The 17,369-nt window shown below is 35.8% G+C and overlaps 1 protein-coding gene across 6 annotated transcripts in view; it reads right to left on the bottom strand.

Annotated features, from left to right (window-relative positions):
• Window positions 1-17,369, bottom strand: part of ADK (adenosine kinase) — a 553,238-nt gene that overhangs the window by 303,085 nt on the left and 232,784 nt on the right. For all 6 annotated transcript variants that reach the window (XM_061161884.1, XM_061161887.1, XM_061161881.1 and 3 more), the window contains one exon: window positions 1,288-1,460. In XM_061161884.1, the coding sequence (XP_061017867.1) occupies window positions 1,288-1,460 (173 nt within the window). The remainder of the gene's footprint in view (window positions 1-1,287; window positions 1,461-17,369) is intronic.

Genomic DNA, 17,369 nt, shown 5'->3' with positions numbered 1-17,369 from the left:
TACTTTCCTGTAACTTTATTTTTTAAAATGGCTGTGGTACCATAACTATTTCTGAAAGTTTTATTTTAGCTATTTCATAACTACTGTCTAGAATATCGTCCAGTTTTTAATACGTATTTGCGAAGTCAAAAGTGTGCAAAAATAAATGAGGTAAAAAGAAGGAATGGAGCAAGGGGAGGAGAGATAAGGTAGGAAATAAGGAAAAGAAGACAAGAGGCAAGAAAGAAGAAAAAGGGAGATAGGAAATGGGGAGGACATACAGCATTTCTAGCGATAAGGTATGTAAAGTATCGAGTGAACTGTTATTTTAAAAGAGATCATCTTTGCAGATTCTAACAATAACAAAAAAAAATCATTTTTTTTTCTTTTTCAATGGAGAAAAAAGGCTCGTGCTGATAAGCAACATGATAATGTTGATGTTAGCAAAGCATGAATGTATTGAAGATATATCCCCATATAACTGCAAAAGGCACAGAAAAAAGCAATGCATGGCAGGCTGTGACAGCGTTCAAATTCATAGAAAGAAAAATCTTCTGATAAGCAAAGCTGTTTATAGAAATGTAATGGCTTGTTTCTTGAGTAGTACACTACCCATGACTGAAGTTGTTTAGCATTAACAGATAACTATTTGCCAGAACTGCTTTAGATGATGTAATCCATAAGAGACTGGATATAATGTAATATTTTATATACATTAAAATATATATGTGCAAATATTTATTTTAACATCTCAATCTCAGGATATGTTGAAAAGGACATTCTTCTTAATGTCAGTTTGGCAAAAGCCTAGCTCTAAAACATTGAATAAAATGTGCTCCATTCTTAACTCTAATTCTCTGGTGGTTCAGCTGGTAAAGAATCTTGCCTGCAATGCAGGAGACCCAGGTTAAATTCCTGGGTGAGGTAGATTCCCTGGAGACGGGAACGGCAACCCACTCTAGTATTCTTGCCTGGAGAATTCCATGGACAGAGGAGCCTGGTGGGCTATAGTCCGTGGGGTCTCAAAGAGTTGGACACAACTGAGCAACTAACATACACACACATAAAAAGCATAGGCAAGAACACAGGATCTCCAAATTTTCATTTCATTATGCTTCATGGAGACAACAGCAGGTTCAAGAAAGGAAAAAAAAACTTAAGGAAAAGTGATATAAGGAAGAAGGGTTTATTAAATATTAAAACCAATTATAAACATGAAGTCTAAATTCCAAACTCAGATTTGAATTCAGATTTTACAAGCAGTTAAACAGTCAATTAGTACAGAGCGTGCCTTCAGAGAACACTGACCTGTTGCCACCAGTGATGCATGCAGCACAAGTTCCTGTTGGCTGCTCATTCTGTTCATAGTAATGAGCATCCACATGGGCTTCAGCAGCTTTTTTCTTCAGGATCTCCCCAAATTTATCTATCCCAATGCATCCAAAAAATGTTGCTGCTTTGTGCGGCTGCTGAATCATCCACTGAAAAATGGGCACATAAATAATTTTAATGGGTCAGAAAAATGGAACACATAGTTCAGTATTCTGCCATGGATGGTGGCATAAAAGGGTTTCTTTGTGAGCAGCTGTTGCTGTTATGAATGGAATTCTATTCCTGTATCACCACTTATGATAACAAATTTGATAAAACAACTAGAGAAAATATTAGTATACTTCTTGCAAGGAAAGAAAGAGAGCAGAGCGATTGATTAAGAACTCAGAATCAAAGTCATATAGAGCCTTAGGTCACTAATTAGTTTTAATACAGAAAAATAATACCAAGTCCAATAGAAGTAGTGAAGCACTGTCATTAAAAGTCCAGAATCTATAATGAATACTGTGTGGGTTCAAATCTTGCCTTTGCCACTAATTAGCTCAATAAGTAAGAGTATGTCACTTATATTTCTATGCCTCACTGTCCTCATCTATAAATGGCAAATAATTATATCTCATAAGGTTGCTGGGGATTAAACTAAGTAATTTAATGTATATGTATTGCTGGACAAGGTACACAGCACAAAGTAAATGATGTATATAGCTGTGATTGTCTCTATTATATATGTAATTTATATGTGTGTGTATACATATATATGCACTAATATATATGCTAAACTATGTTCAGATCAAGTAAGCTACTTTAAAGACAACTTACTTATTCAGAACTAAATAGTATTAAAAATTCTAATTCACTAGTCTCATAAACTTTATTTGCTATAAAGACAATGTCTTTTAAAATGCATACTTTCTCTTGACTGGTTATCTTTTCTAATTAGGCTCAAACTCCTGAGGTTTTTAACACTTGTATTAGTTACAACAGTCATTTTGATACTGTAAACATTTATTATGTTTCTATTACTTTTTAGCAAACTATTCAATATACGAAGTCAAGATATCAAAAACATACCATGTTCCCAAATATTTGAGAAGAAAAGAAATGCATGTATCAATATATTTAGTGCTAAAAGGATGAGGAAAGTATAAAAAGATAATGAAAATAAATCTGTAAGATAAAGATACAGTAAATGTCTAATGATTGAGCAGTCTAATTCTACATCTAGGGATTTACCCTGAAGATATATGTCCACAAATACAAAATACAAATACAAAATACTTATGCCTAAATATTCTTTGAGACATTATTTGTTATGAAAAATTATTGGGGGAAAAATGTCCTTCCACAGAGGGCTGGGGTAATAAAATATAATAAATCCAATCAATTAAATATAAAAATTTAAAAAAATACAAGCAAAACTATTTGAAATACAACAAATATTTAAATGCAATGTTTAATCCTTACTGGATGTTGGATTGAAGAATAAAATCAAACAGCTATCAAATTATTAGAATAATCACTGAAATTGGAATATGTATAATATATCAGAAAACAGTATTGCATAAATTTCTCAAGTAGAGAATACAAAATGGTTCAGAAAACATATATATATATTTATATAAAGAAAGAGAATGCAAAAGCAAAAATGCTAAAAGTTGGTATATCTATATGATAGGTACAGAGAAGTTCCTTTTACTTCTCTTTATACTTTTCTGTGAAAAATCATGACAGCATATTAAAAAGCAGAGACATCACTTTGTTAACAAAGGTCCTAACAGTCAAAGGTACGGTTTTTTGAGGAGTCATGTAGGGATGTCCAGAGAGCTGGACCATGAAGAAGGCTGTGTGACAAAAAATTGATGCTTTCAAACTGTGGTGCTGGAAAAGGTTCTTGAGAGGCCCATGGATTCCAAGGAGATCAAACCAGTCAATCCTAAAGGAAATCAATGCTGAATATTCATTGGAAAGACTGATGCTGAAACTGAAGGTTGATACTTTGGTCACCTGATGGGAAGAGCTGACTCACTGGAAAAGACCTGAAGGCTGGGAAAGACTGAAGGCAAAAGAAGAAGGGTGCAGCAGAGGATAAGATGGTTAGATAGCATCACTGACTCAATGGACATGAATTTTTGAAAACTCTGGGATATAGTGAAGGACGGGGGAGCTTGGAATGCAACAGTCCATGAGGTCGCAAAGAGCTGAATATGACTTAGTGACTCAACAACAACAAATATTTTTCTGTGAGTTAGAAAATTTTCAAACTTAAAGGAAGGGACAAAGATATGACTAAATCAGTTGTTGAATTTAAAAATAATAATAACTTAAAATTAACTTATTCAAACTTTGATGATATCAATTTATTAAAATAAGTCAACCTCATGGAGCATTTTAATATCTTAAAATGCATCAATAGCCATACCTAATAGATTTTAAATCCTTTAAACCACTCTTAGGTAAATTATAAATTTAACAACAGAAAATATCTGCTTTTTTTTAAAATTTACTTTTACTCATGTAGAAGCATGACTGAATGATCAACCATGTCTGCTTTAGGTAGTGAGATAAAAAAAGGGAAAGTCAATAGCAAATTTTACTATGATCATTTAAATAACTTAAAATGTCATGAAAACATCAATGATAGTAATTGCAATGTAATTCAGCCTAATTATAATCAAATTTCATATGTTAAAAACTGTAATCTGAAAAAAAGGGCTATATCAACTCACTATGAAGGTTAAATCTGATTTATAATTCTTCCCTAATCACAATTTAAATAAATTGAAATGTTTCCATTACAAATCAGTATTACTTGAACCTTCAAAACAAAAAGAATGGACAAATAATAGAACTATTCAGCAGGTTATATTATGATTCCACTATTGAATATTTCACCATAGGAAACTGGCTAACATTCTGTCAATATCTGATATCAGCATACTGACAAAGAAAAGAACTTTACCCTTGGATCAGTTATTTCCACTTAAAAGTTAGCCAATCTAAAATGAGAGTTTATGGGCATACACACCGAGGAAACCAGATCTGAAAGAGACATGTGCACCCCAATGTTCATCACAGCACTGTTTATAATAGCCAGGACATGGAAGCAACCTAGATGCCCATCAGCAGATGAATGGATAAGGAAGCTGTGGTACATATACACCATGGAATATTACTCAGCCATTAAGAATTCATTTGAATCAGTTCTAATGAGATGGATGAAACTGGAGCCCACTATACAGAGTGAAATAAGCCAGAAAGATAAAGACCATTACAGTATACTAACACATAAAAATGGAATTTAGAAAGATGGTAATGATAACCCTATATGCAAAAGAGAAAAAGAGACACAGATGTACAGAACAGACTTCTGGATTCTGTGGGAGAAGGCAAGGGTGGGATGTTTCGAGAGAACAGCATCGAAACATGTATATTATCTAGGGTGAAACAGATCACCAGCCAAGGTTGGGTGCATGATACAAGTGCTTGGGCCTGGTGCACTGGGAAGACCCAGAGGGATCGGGCAGAGAGGGAGGTGGGAGGGGGGATCGGGATGGGGAATACGTGTAAGTCCATGGCTGATTCATGTCAATGTATGACAAAAACCACTACAATATTGTAAAGTAATTAGCCTCCAACTAATAAAAATAAATGAAAAATAAATAAATAAAATGAGAGTTTAGTAAGCCAAAGTAGATACACAAAAGAAACAGAAGCCATATTCACTGCTTCAAGGTATTTAGCAAACTATCTGAATAAGTCAAGATGTTATAATCAAGGAAGTTGAAAAAGATTAAAAAAATCAATTCTTACACATTTAATACATGTGTACTAGAGAATAAAATGATGAAAATAACAGTCTCTAAAACAAAGTCAAAATCATTACATTCTCAGAGATTCTAGAAGAGATTCAACCTTCAGTCATAACTTGCTTTATATTACTGCTTTTTTAAAGGCAGAATAAACTGCCCCAATTTTTGTTCCTGTAAGTGTAGTACATCATTAAACACATATTTAACTTCAAATCTAGCTCTGAGGGAGAAGTAGGGTTCAGAATTACCCTTGTGCTATAAATAACTAAAAAGAAAATCAAAAGGGAAAAACTATAGAATTTTCAAACACTGGCCAACAGGAAGAGCTAGACTGTAATCTTTGATAGAAAAGACACAAGGTAAGCCCTGACATCATGTAGCCTCTCTGCCAGTAAGCAATTTACAGACTATGGAGGAGGGAGGAAGAAGACAAACACAACCTGGCATTCTCACTGAAATGAGCGGACACAGCTAAGTGCTGAAGGAGAGTCAAGAGACTAGAAATTTTGCAAAAGAGTTTCAAAGAGGAATGAGCTGAAATCCATGTAGAATAACTACTGAGGCTTTGGCTGGGGACAATCTATGAGTGTTTAAGGAATATCTGAGATCACAAAGAATCTCATATAAATGCTTTAGGATTAAAAAGTGACTTTATCAAGGTCTCAGGAGTCAGCTCAGTTCAGTTCACTCAGTCGTGTACGACTCCTTGTGACCCCATGGACTGCAGCATGCCAGGCTTCCCTATCCATCACCAACTCCCAGAGCTTACTCAAATTCATGCCCACTGAGTGGGCAATCCAACCATTTCTTCCTCTGCCATCCCCTTCTCCTCCTGCCTTCAATCTTTCCCAGCATCAGGGTCTTTTCAAATGAGTCAGTTCTTTGCATCAGGTGGCCAAAGTACTGGAGTTTCAGCTTCAGCATCAGTCCTTCCAATGATATTCAGCATTGATTTCCTTTAGGATGGACTGGTTGGATCTCCTTGCAGTCCAAGGGACTCTCAAGAGTCTTCTCCAACACCACAGTTCAAAAGCATCAGTTCTTCAATGCTCTGTTTTCTTTATAGTCCAACTCTCACATCCACACATGACTACTGGGAAAACCATGGCTTTGACAAGATGGACCTTTGTTGGCAAAGTAACATCTCTGCTTTTTAATATGCTGTTTAGATTAGTCATAGCTTTCCTTCCAGGAGCAAGCATCTCTTAATTTCATGGCTGCAGTCACCATCTGCAGTGACTTTGGAGTCCAAGAAAATAAAGTCTGACACGCCTTCCAGTTCCCCCATCTATTTGCTATGAAGTGATGGCACTCGATGCCATGATCTTCATTTTTTCAATGTTGAGTTTTAAGCCAACTTTTTCACTCTCCTCTTTCACTTTCATCAAGAGGTTCTTTAGTTCTTCTTCGCTTTCTGCCATAAGGGTGGTGTCACCTGCGTATCTGAGGTTATTGATATTTCTCCCAGCAATCTTGATTCCAACTTGTGTTTCATTCAGCCCGGCACTTCTCATGAAGTACTCTACATATAAGTTAAGTAAGCAGGGTGGCAATATACAGTCTTGACGTACTCCTTTCCCAATTTGGAACCACTCTGTTGTTCCATGTCCAGTTCTAACTGTTGCTTCTTGGCCTACATACAGATTTCTCAGGAGGCAGGTAAGGTGGTCTGGTATTCCCATCTCTTGAAGAATTTTCCACAGTTTATTGTGAGCCACACAGTCAAAGGCTTTGGTGTAGTCAATAAAGAAGAAGTAGATGTCTTTCTGGAACTCTGTTACTTTTTCGATGATCCAGGGGATGTTGGCAATTTGATCTCTGGTTCCTCTGCTGTTTCTAAATCCAGCTTGAATATCTGGAAGTTTACAATTCACATACTGTTGAAGCCTGGCTTGGAGAAGCCTGACTCAGGGTCAAGATCATTATTAAAAAAAAATCTAATGCGATTCTACATACTACCAAGGAACAGCTGAAATTTCAAATTAAGAAAACAATGTCATCTACAATAACATCAAAAAATGAAACATACTGGGATAAATTTAAGAAAATGTGCAAAATCTGTACAGAGAACACTATATATGTTTGCTAAGAGGGAAAAATATCTACATAAATAGAGAGCTATATACTATGTGTACAGATTAGGAAAAAATATGTACACACACACACACATTTTTGGCCAGGCTGTGTGGTTTGTAGGGTCTTAGTTCCCTGATCATAGACTGAATCTGGTCACTCAGCAGTGAAGGCGTCGAGTCCTACCACTGGACTGCCAGGGAATTCCCCAAAACTCAATACTTGTTAAAAACACAATTCTCCATTAATTGATTCAGAGAGCCATTGCAAATCCTAATCAATATGAGGACTTCCCTGGGGGTCCAATGGTTAAGAATCTTCCTGCCAATGCAAGGGACAAGGGTTCAATCCCTGGTCCTGAAAGATTTCACATGTTGTGGGGCAACTAAACCCATGTGCACCAACTAATGAGCCTGCATGCCACAAGTACTGAAGCCTGCTTGCCCTAAAGTCCACACACCACAACAAGAGAAGACACAGCAATGAGAAGCCCACATATGGTAACAAAAGAGCACCCCCACTCTCTGCAATTAGAGAAAGCTTGTGGGCCGCAATGAAGACCCAGCACAGCCATGAATAAATAAATAAATAAAAACCAAAACAAACAAACTCAATAGAATTTTTAAGGATGTATCAAAAAGCCGGTTCTGTCAACAGGAAAAGGAGAAGTAACTAGAACAGTCAAAGGTTAAGAGGTAGGCAGTGTGACAGAAATTAACAGTGATTTAAATTCCAATGTCTTCAAATATAAAATGTGGATAATATAATCTGTGATCTTATAAGAATGCTTTAAGAATTAGAAATAGACTAACAAAACACACACTTTAGTTCTGTAAATGTTATGAAACGGCTCTTACTATACTATAAGTAACTACACCTAACAGGAGAACCAGAAAATCATCACTGTTAACTTTAAATAAACACATGAATTAGTTGAATACAATTTTGAAAGAAATAGTAAAGATACCATGTTACCAGGAAACACACAGGAGGGAGATTGCAGCTGAGAGGATCAGAAGAGCCTTCCAGAGATGGGTGACATTATCAACTAGTCTGAAGGATATGCATAATTTTCAAAAATAGCTGTAAACTGAAAAGAAAGTAGAAGCATAGAGCACATGCCTCCTATACTGTGTTAGGAAAAAGAAGTTTAATTTATTAAGTAGTTAGCTCTAAGCAACATAGTATTTATTTCATAACAATTTAGTCCCTGTTGAGCACTACAAAATTCTCAAACCTTGAAATCAGACTGGTCACCACCACACTCACCTCATCCTTGTCTCACAACGATTTCTGAGCAGTGCTCATTTATTTTTTTCAGTCACAGAAACCCAATTTTACAAAGTTTATGATGCCACCAAAAGAAAGATTGCAATCCAATTTTAAAATGGAAATATCTGTAGCAAGTGGTTTGTACTATGTCTAATAGATATCTGTTTCTCTAGAAAATTTAAAATATACTGTGGAACCAAACTGTGTCCACACAGATGAGACCTTGGCACACAGTTTGAGAAATGAGAATGATGTTAATAAAAATAATGAGAAAGAGAAATAAAGAAAAATAAACATTTGTCAATTAGGAGCATAATTACAGAGCATTACGTGTGAGGATGGTGTTATCTGCATATCTGAGGTTATGTCATCTGCATATCAGATATGGAGATGACACCACCCTTACAGCAGAAAGCAAAGAGGAACTAAAGAGCTTCTTGATGAAGGTGAAAGAGGAGAGTGAAAAAGTTGGCTTAAACTCAACATTCAGAAAACGAAGATCATGGCCTCTGGTCCCATCACTTCATGGCAGATAGATGGGGGAAACAATGGAAACAGTGACAGCCTGTATTTTCTTGGGCTCCAAAATCACTGCAGATGGTGACTGCAATCATGAAATTAAAAGACACTTGGCTCCTAGGAAGAAAAGCTATGATAAACCTTAACAGCATATTAAAAAGCAGAGACATTACTTTGGCAACAAAGGTCCATCTAGTCAAAATATGGTTTTTCCAGTAGTCAATTACGGATGTGAGAGTTGGACCATAAAGAAGGCTGAGTGCCAAAGAATTGGTGATTTTGAACTGTGGTGTTGGAGAAGACTCTTGAGAGTCTCTTGTACAGCAAGAAGATCTAACCCGTCCATCCTAAAGGAAATCAGTGCTGAATATCATTGGAAAGACTCATGCTGAAGCTGAAGCTCCATTATTTTGGCTACCTGATGTGAAGAGCCGACTTACTGGAAAAGACCTTGATGCTAGGAAAGATTGAAGACAGAAGGAGAAGGAGATGACGGAGGATGAGATGGTTGGATGGCATCACTGATTCAATGGACATGAGTCTGAGAGTAAGCTCTGGGAGATGGTGAAGGACAGGAAACCCTGGTGCTGCAGTTCACGGGGTCAGTCACAAAGAGTTGGACATGAGTGAGAAACTGAACAATGACAAATATGTGAGGAAAGAGACTGATGAGAGCCAATAGCTAGGTAAGATCATTAAATGCCACTTTAAGAAGTTTAGGCAACATTCTAAAGTAAAAGGGTGCACAGGAGGGTTTTTTAGTAAAAATGAGAGGATAAGAGATGATATCTCATAAGGTAAGAAATCAGGAGGAGGAAATTTACAACTGGATTTAAATAGGAGCTGAATAAATGACATATTAAACTTCACATCAAGAGACTTAAACAACACATGGAAAGATTTCTATTAACTTCACCTTTCAGATGAATTTTCTCTTTGTCACCTAAGTGTAATATTTAGGACAATATAAATGACAATGATGCTCAAGAACCAGTCACTTCTAAAATAATGCTACCTTAATTCAATCCATGAAGAATGATGAAAAAGAACAACACCTAGGTACTAAAATACTTGCAAGATAAGCCGAAGATAAAAAATTTTCTAAGAGAAAACCCAATGAGGCATTTCAAGAAAACCATAAAGCACAACTATTGGAAATTAAACGTTAAAACTGGGAAATAACAGCAACAAAGCAGATTGCAAAGGGTGATGAGGAAATCAAAATTGAGGTAGTTGGTTAGGAAAACTGCATATACCACAAAGCTTAAAGGACTGATTCTCTGAGATGACTGCTATGCCACCAAGTGAGTCAAGGTGAAACAGAAAATTTTCATAAATATTATCAAGAATCCATTCTTCTTCAATGACTAGTAATACTATTCTCCTGTCCTGCCAAAGCTGCTTCATTTTCACCTACTGGTATCCAAATGATTAGTAAAAACTGATTCCCAATAATCCGACTATTATCCCCCAAATAGGTTTTTAGTTATTTTTGTTGTTAAATAGGTGTTAATATCTTTTTCTCTGAAGAGATTTTGGGAACCTTTGGCCTACTAGAAAAATCAAACAAACAAGCCAACTTTAGACTCAGACATACGTAAATTCATTTAGTCATGTGATGATAAATTATATACTCTATGAAAAATTATATTTCTTGCAGAATTATTATGAGAATTTAATAAGATAATGAAAGTAAAGTGCCTAAAGCAGTACTTATTAAAGAGTACTAATGATGACGATAACAGTACACTGAGATATAATAAAAATAAATTTTAGTGTAACTTCATTTAGCTCATTTGAGAAGTATTTCTGATCACTGAAATCTACTGGACATTATTGCAGTAAATAATAGATAAAGAAACAATTCTCTCTTTAGTAGGCTTGTTTTCTTCTTCCAATCCCTGAGTATTAACCAGCCTGGAATCTGGTTATATCCAGATTCTGATATTTTTATATATCATTTATATATATATATAAAGTGTGACAGCGAGTGAGCAAGAAAGAATGAGAACATTACTGCAGCACATAGGAGTAGCATGTATATTAGACTTCAGGGAGTGACCAAAGAAGATACCCTAAAGGTAATACAAGAAACTGTGTCAAAACTGAAATTTGTAGGAAATAGGGACATGTGGGTCTTGGGTGGGAAAATTAATTTTCAGCGGAAGAAGAATGACAAGCAGGTTCAGAAGCAAAAAAGAGACTACTGAAATTAAAGAACTAAAAATAAATTCAGTATTCCTAAAAGGAGTTTTGTGTAAATGCAGTGAATGAAGATAAATCAGAAAAGGTCTTAGAATCAAAATGTTTATAATCTACTCTTTAAAACTGTATTCTAAAGATACACTATTTTCTAAAGCACACAATAAATGTAAGCTGGGTAAGTCCACTTGGAGATATCATTAATAATAAACCATTAGTCCGGGTTAAAGGTTTAACAGAAGATGGAGTATAACATTGGCACATAATAAAATTTTAACTATTCTTTTAAGCACTACTATTGTAATTATTCTATCGGTATAATTAACACTATTATTTCTAGGGCAAATTGTTAAATACTGAGATTACTAGAAAGGAGTTTGAATTTTATTTTCTAATGAAATTTGTAGCCTATCTGAGGTCCATGGGCTCCAATCAGGTCAAGGTATACGTGAGAGAAAGCAGGGAATCCATGAACTCTCTGAAATATAAGGAAATTCTGATACATTTTTCAGAAGAGAGGATTCACAAGCTTTATTAGACTCTTAAAAGGGATTAGACCACCCACACCAGAGAGGAAGGAGGGGGAAGAGGAATGGTGCAGGGAGAACACAGCTATAGCTAGGGTAGATGACTTTTTCTTTTCAAACATAAAGGTAAGAAGGCTACAGGACTGCAACAAATTAACCAAGAAAACCACTGATCCAAAACTATTCATCTAAATTTTCAAAAACATTTTTAAACAACTTACATTATTTGAAATTGTTACTCAATTTCTTCACTTATCAAAAATAAGTAGCTCAGATTTATTTCCAAAAGTCTCCAAAATCAGATGATAAAAAGATAACACAGCACCTGAATACAGTGCTGTAACAGGATTCAGGTTTTTATTCAATCTGCGTTTCAAAAGATGTCTTTGGGAAATAAGATTTCTACCAAACGATAATTTATACTCTATTTCTATGTTCTCCCAAGATTTTAAAAATTAGGCCTACCTTTCTTTTATTTTCTTGCTATGCACAAAGAAGTCTTACTTTTAGGTCAAAATAGAGATATCTTACAAGGAGAAATTTGACTTGTTAAAAAAAGAATCTTATAGAAAAAGTCTTCAGAAACAGAATTCAATGTAACATTTCCATACATTACCTGAACTTGTTATATTCCTTTACAAAGTGAAATGATGTTGTAAATATACGTAACCAATACACTTTGGGGGTTTAAGACACACTACTCCAAGTTATGGCATAGTGGCTAAAGGAATTTGAAAAAAAAGACAGAAGCAGGAAAATGATCACTCTTACCATCCCTTTCCTCTCCTGAAACAGGTAATAAAACCTTCATGTGTGAGGTGCCCTCCCTGTATCTGAAGGAAAAGAGTACCTTTATCTCCAAAGACAAAGGGACACTGAGAAGAATCCTAACAAAAAGACCTTGCTACGCTTTCCCCAGTTAACTGGGGAGTTAACTGGATTCCCTGCTTTCTCTCACGTATACCTTGACCTGATTGGAGCCCATGGACCTCAGATAGGCTACAAATTTCATTAGAAAATAAAATTCAAACTCCTTTCTAGTAATCTCAGTATTTAACAATTTGCCCTAGAAATAATAGTGTTAATTATACCGATAGAATAATTACAATAGTAGTTGCTCATGCTCTCTAACCTACTGTATTTCTGTAAGATTTCCCTTTCTTCATTAAAGCTAGCTACACAGATCAAACTGTTTGTTTGGATCTTCACTGCCTTAAGAAGGCTCCCATGTCACATACAATTTATATTAAATAAATTTGTATGTTTTGTCAGTTTGATTTTCCAAACCTAGCCAGGGACCCTATGAGAGTCAAGGAAAATTTTTCATCTCCTAAAATTGCCAAGAAACTTCAAAGTAATGGAGATAGTAGCAACAGCTGCTGTAGTTTAAAGGACATTTTATTTATTTATATTTTCTACCATAATTTAAAAATGATGTCTAAAATCATTTTAATTTTCCCCATATAGTCTAAATATTTTCCTCTGACAATTTAAGAAAAAACTGCAATAATAAAAAAAAAACCTTCCACTAAAAAGCACTGTAATTAACAAACAATGTCGTTGTTCAGTCGCTCAGTCATGTCCGACTCTTTGCAACCCCATGGACTGCAGCACGCAAGGCTTCCTTTTAGAAACAAAAATATAATTGAGAGTTAAATGAGTGGGCCCTTACTTTAGGTTAGACAATATGTTAATGCTTTACCTACTTATGTAATCTCAGCTAATCTGAACCACCAAGCACAATATAGATACTTACTATTCCAATTTCACAGATGAGGAAAATAGGTCAGTGGCACGTTCAAGTCTGGATTATTTTAGAAGGTATACTCTCAATCACTACTCTAGATATAGGAAAGAAAGTGAACTAAAGAAAATTTTACTGGGAAGAGTGTCATCAGTTCTCAGACATGCAGCCAGCTTTGAAAAGAGTAACCTTGAATAAGTAACTTAATCTCTCTAGCTATCACTGTTCTCAACTGTAAAAGTCAGCAAATCATGATGCTTTTCTAAGATATCCATCACTTCAAACTACAAGGAAAAAAAAAAACAATATACAGTATATGAAACAAGAAAAAAAATCACCACAGAAGCCAATTGTGGCCAATTAAAACTGGGACAGAGAGGTGAGGAGAATAAGAAACTTTTGGAGAAAAACCACTGTGGGACTTTAAAGGTAAAAATGTCACTCAGATGTATTTGTGCAGAAATTCTACAAAATCCACAGAGAAAGAATCCAAATAATAACCGAAGAGCAAGAGAAGAACTGAGAAAAATCCTTCTTTACGATTTCTAGCATACACATTATAAAAAGAAAAATCCCTCAAGGCAGTAAACATCTGCCCATCAACGCTTATCAGAAGCAACATCAAAAGCATAAGGCAAAGGTCAAGTCAAAGTTTATTGACGATGATGAACTATGACAGCCTCTATTAAATTACCCCTTCTTTCAAGGTGTATGTGATCAAAGCTGCAAAGATATTTTCACTCAGTCACATAACAAGCTATTTGTTGAGATTGAAACATCTGGTCAATATCTCCTAACACTGCAATTTCATGCACAGTTAGCATTAGGGCACATTTCTTCTCCTCTTCTTACAGGGTCCATAAGGGTGGCACATATGGCTGATCATTTCATTCAAAAAGGATTCAATTCAAGGCATTACACACAATCGTCTGTGCTTCATGGTGTTTTAAGACTACCTGCCATCGTTTTCCATCATCATTGCTCACTGCTGTTCTCAATTCGACTATAAAAGCCTGCCAATATGACAGAGCACTTAAAGCTTAACAGCCTTCCTGCACTGGAGTTAGAAAGCATTTAAGGCAAAGGAATCTATAAAGTGGCAGGTCATTTTCTATTGTCAAAAACTTGCAATATATTAAACTATTTACCATTTAAGCAAAGATATAGGACAGGTTAGAAAAGTAATTTTTAATGTCAAATCAAATGCTTAACTTTCTGTATGACAGATCTATGAAAGTATATTGTTTTGGTACAGTTTTAACTCATAATAAATTACTTTAAAACAATATTATAGGAATATTTTAGTATTAATTTTAGTAGGGAATTTCAGAATTTCTTTTACAACTTGCCAAAGAGCAATTCTATACTAAGAGAATAGGGATGCTACAATTTTATCAGTTCCCTACGTTGAAAATTTTCCATTTGAAATTTATGCATTTGTTGTCATGGTAACAGGGGCCTTTCTTATATACTTACAGTAGTAAACCTGAACTCACACCATAGATTTCTCATTTTTCCCTTTCTTGCTTTAAGATAATAGCTTCAAGGGAAAAAAGGGGTGGGGGTAGGAAACATCTTTAAAGCTATTATTTCACACTTCCTTTCACACATCATTGGAATAGGCAGTATAACTATATGACTACAGCTATCTTCTGAAACATAAGAATTTGCCTAATTGTAATAACCAAATCAATTTCAAGGAAGAAACTGTCTTCTGGTGATAAAGAATCATATATGATCATCTTACAATTAGCAATATGCAATGGCTGATTAAACAAGGAGAGTAGCAAAATAACAACACAATAAAAATATAACTTAGGTGTAATGCCCAGGGCTGCTACTCTGGCATATAAAGTAAACATTTTGGTTGTTCATCTGTGCATTAATCTAGTCAGTCAATCCAACCTGCAGCTATTTACTGAATGAGTCTATGGGCCAGACACCACACTAGCACTGAAACACAAAGTTGAAAGAGTTAGAATCAGTTCTTACCTCAGAGAGATCCCAAAGAAAAGAAAACAAACAAATGCAAAGCAAATAAAACAAAAACATTGAACGGAGAAATAAAATAACTGCAAGAAACACCAAAACTGAAAAAAACCAAATGGCTGAGAAAGAGAAAGGCATGGGAGAGAGAAACAAGGAAATAATTTACCTTAAATAGGCCTGCCTAAGAAACAACAAATTGAGACATAAAATACATAAATAAGCTAAATAGGCAAAAAGTGAGGTAGGTGGTGGGGACTCTTTCAAACAGAAAGAGAAGCAAGTGCAAACTTCTAAGGCACAGAAGAAGCTGGCGTGTATTCAAGAAACTGAAGAAAAAATTGTTTATAGTAGCTAAGTTTTGACACATATGTAGGTTCCAGATAATGCACACCTTATTGGCTATGGTAAAGAGAATAAATTTTATACAGAGTGCAACAGAATGCCACTGAAGTGTTTTAAACAACAAAGCCAAATTATTGAATTTAAATGAGACTAAATGTGACTATTACATATAAAGGATTTTTATACCATAGATAAACAGATAGGCAATAAAGATATCAGTTGTGTGTGCATGCTCAGTCGGTTAAGTCGTGTCCAACTCCTTCAGACCCCAAGGATTGTAGCCAGCCAGGTTCCTCTCTCCATGGGATTTTCCAGGCAAGACTACTGGAGTTAGCTACCATTTCCTGCATCTCCTGCATTGGCAGGAGGATTCTGTACCACTGAGCCACCGGGGAAGCCTGAAAGTTATCAGTTCAGTTCAGTTCAGTTGCTCAGTTGTGTCCGACTCTGCGGCCCCATGAATCACAGCACGCCAGGCGTCCCTGTCCATCACCAACTCCCAGAGCTTACTCAAACTCATGTCCATTGAGTCAGTGATGCCATCCAGCCATATCATCCTCTGTCGTCCCCTTTTCTTCCTGCCCCCAATCCCTCCCATCATCAGGGTCTTTTCCAATGAGTCAACTCTTCACATGAGGTGGCCAAAGTATTGGAGTTTCAGCTTCAACATCAGTCCTTCCAATGAACACCCAGGACTGATCTCTTTTAGGATGGACTGGTTGGATCTCTTTGCAGTTCAAGGGACTCTCAAAGAGTCTTCCCCAACACCACAGTTCAAAAGCATTAATTCTTTGGCATTCAGCTTTCTTCACAGTCCAACTCTCACATCCATACGAGACCACTGGAAAAACCATAGCCTTGACTAGATGGACCTTTGTTGGCAAAGTAATGTCTCTGCTTTTTAATATGCTATCTAGGTTGGTCATAACTTTCCTTCCAAGGAGTAAGCGTCTTTTAATTTCATGGCTGCAATCACCATCTGCAGTGATTTTTGCAGCCCAAAAAAATAAAGTCTGACACTGCTTCCACTGTTTCCCCATCTATTTCCCATGAAGTGATGGGACCAGATGCCATGATCTTAGTTTTCTGAATGTTGAGCTTTAAGCCAACTTTTTCACTCTCCTTTTTCACTTTCATCAAGAGGCTTTTTAGTTCCTCTTCACTTTCTGCCATAAGGGTGGTGTCATCTGCATATCTGAGGTTATTGATATTTCTCCCGGCAATCTTGATTCCAGCTTGTGCTTCTTCCAGATCAGTGTTTCTCATGATGTACTCTGCATTAAGTTAAATTAGCAGGGTGACAATATACAGCCTTGAAGTACTCCTTTTCCTATTTGGAACCAATCTGTTGGTCCATGTTCAGTTCTAACCGTTGCTTCCTGACCTGCATACAGGTTTATCAAGAGGTGGGTCAGGTGGTTTGGTATTCCCATCTCTTTCATTAGGATGGTATAATCCTGCATCCAGACCTTCGGAAAAGCTAATTGCGTCTATCCTCATTTTATTTCCAAATTTTAACTACTTTTTTTTCCCCAAGAACTTTTTGTTGATTTCACTGCTACCACTGATCCAAGTTACCAT

This window comes from Dama dama, chromosome 15 (assembly GCF_033118175.1).
Source record: "Dama dama isolate Ldn47 chromosome 15, ASM3311817v1, whole genome shotgun sequence".
NCBI classification, from domain to species: Eukaryota; Metazoa; Chordata; class Mammalia; order Artiodactyla; family Cervidae; genus Dama; species Dama dama.
Note: the sequence above shows the minus strand (reverse complement) of the source record. Positions and strands in the feature narration are given on the sequence as shown.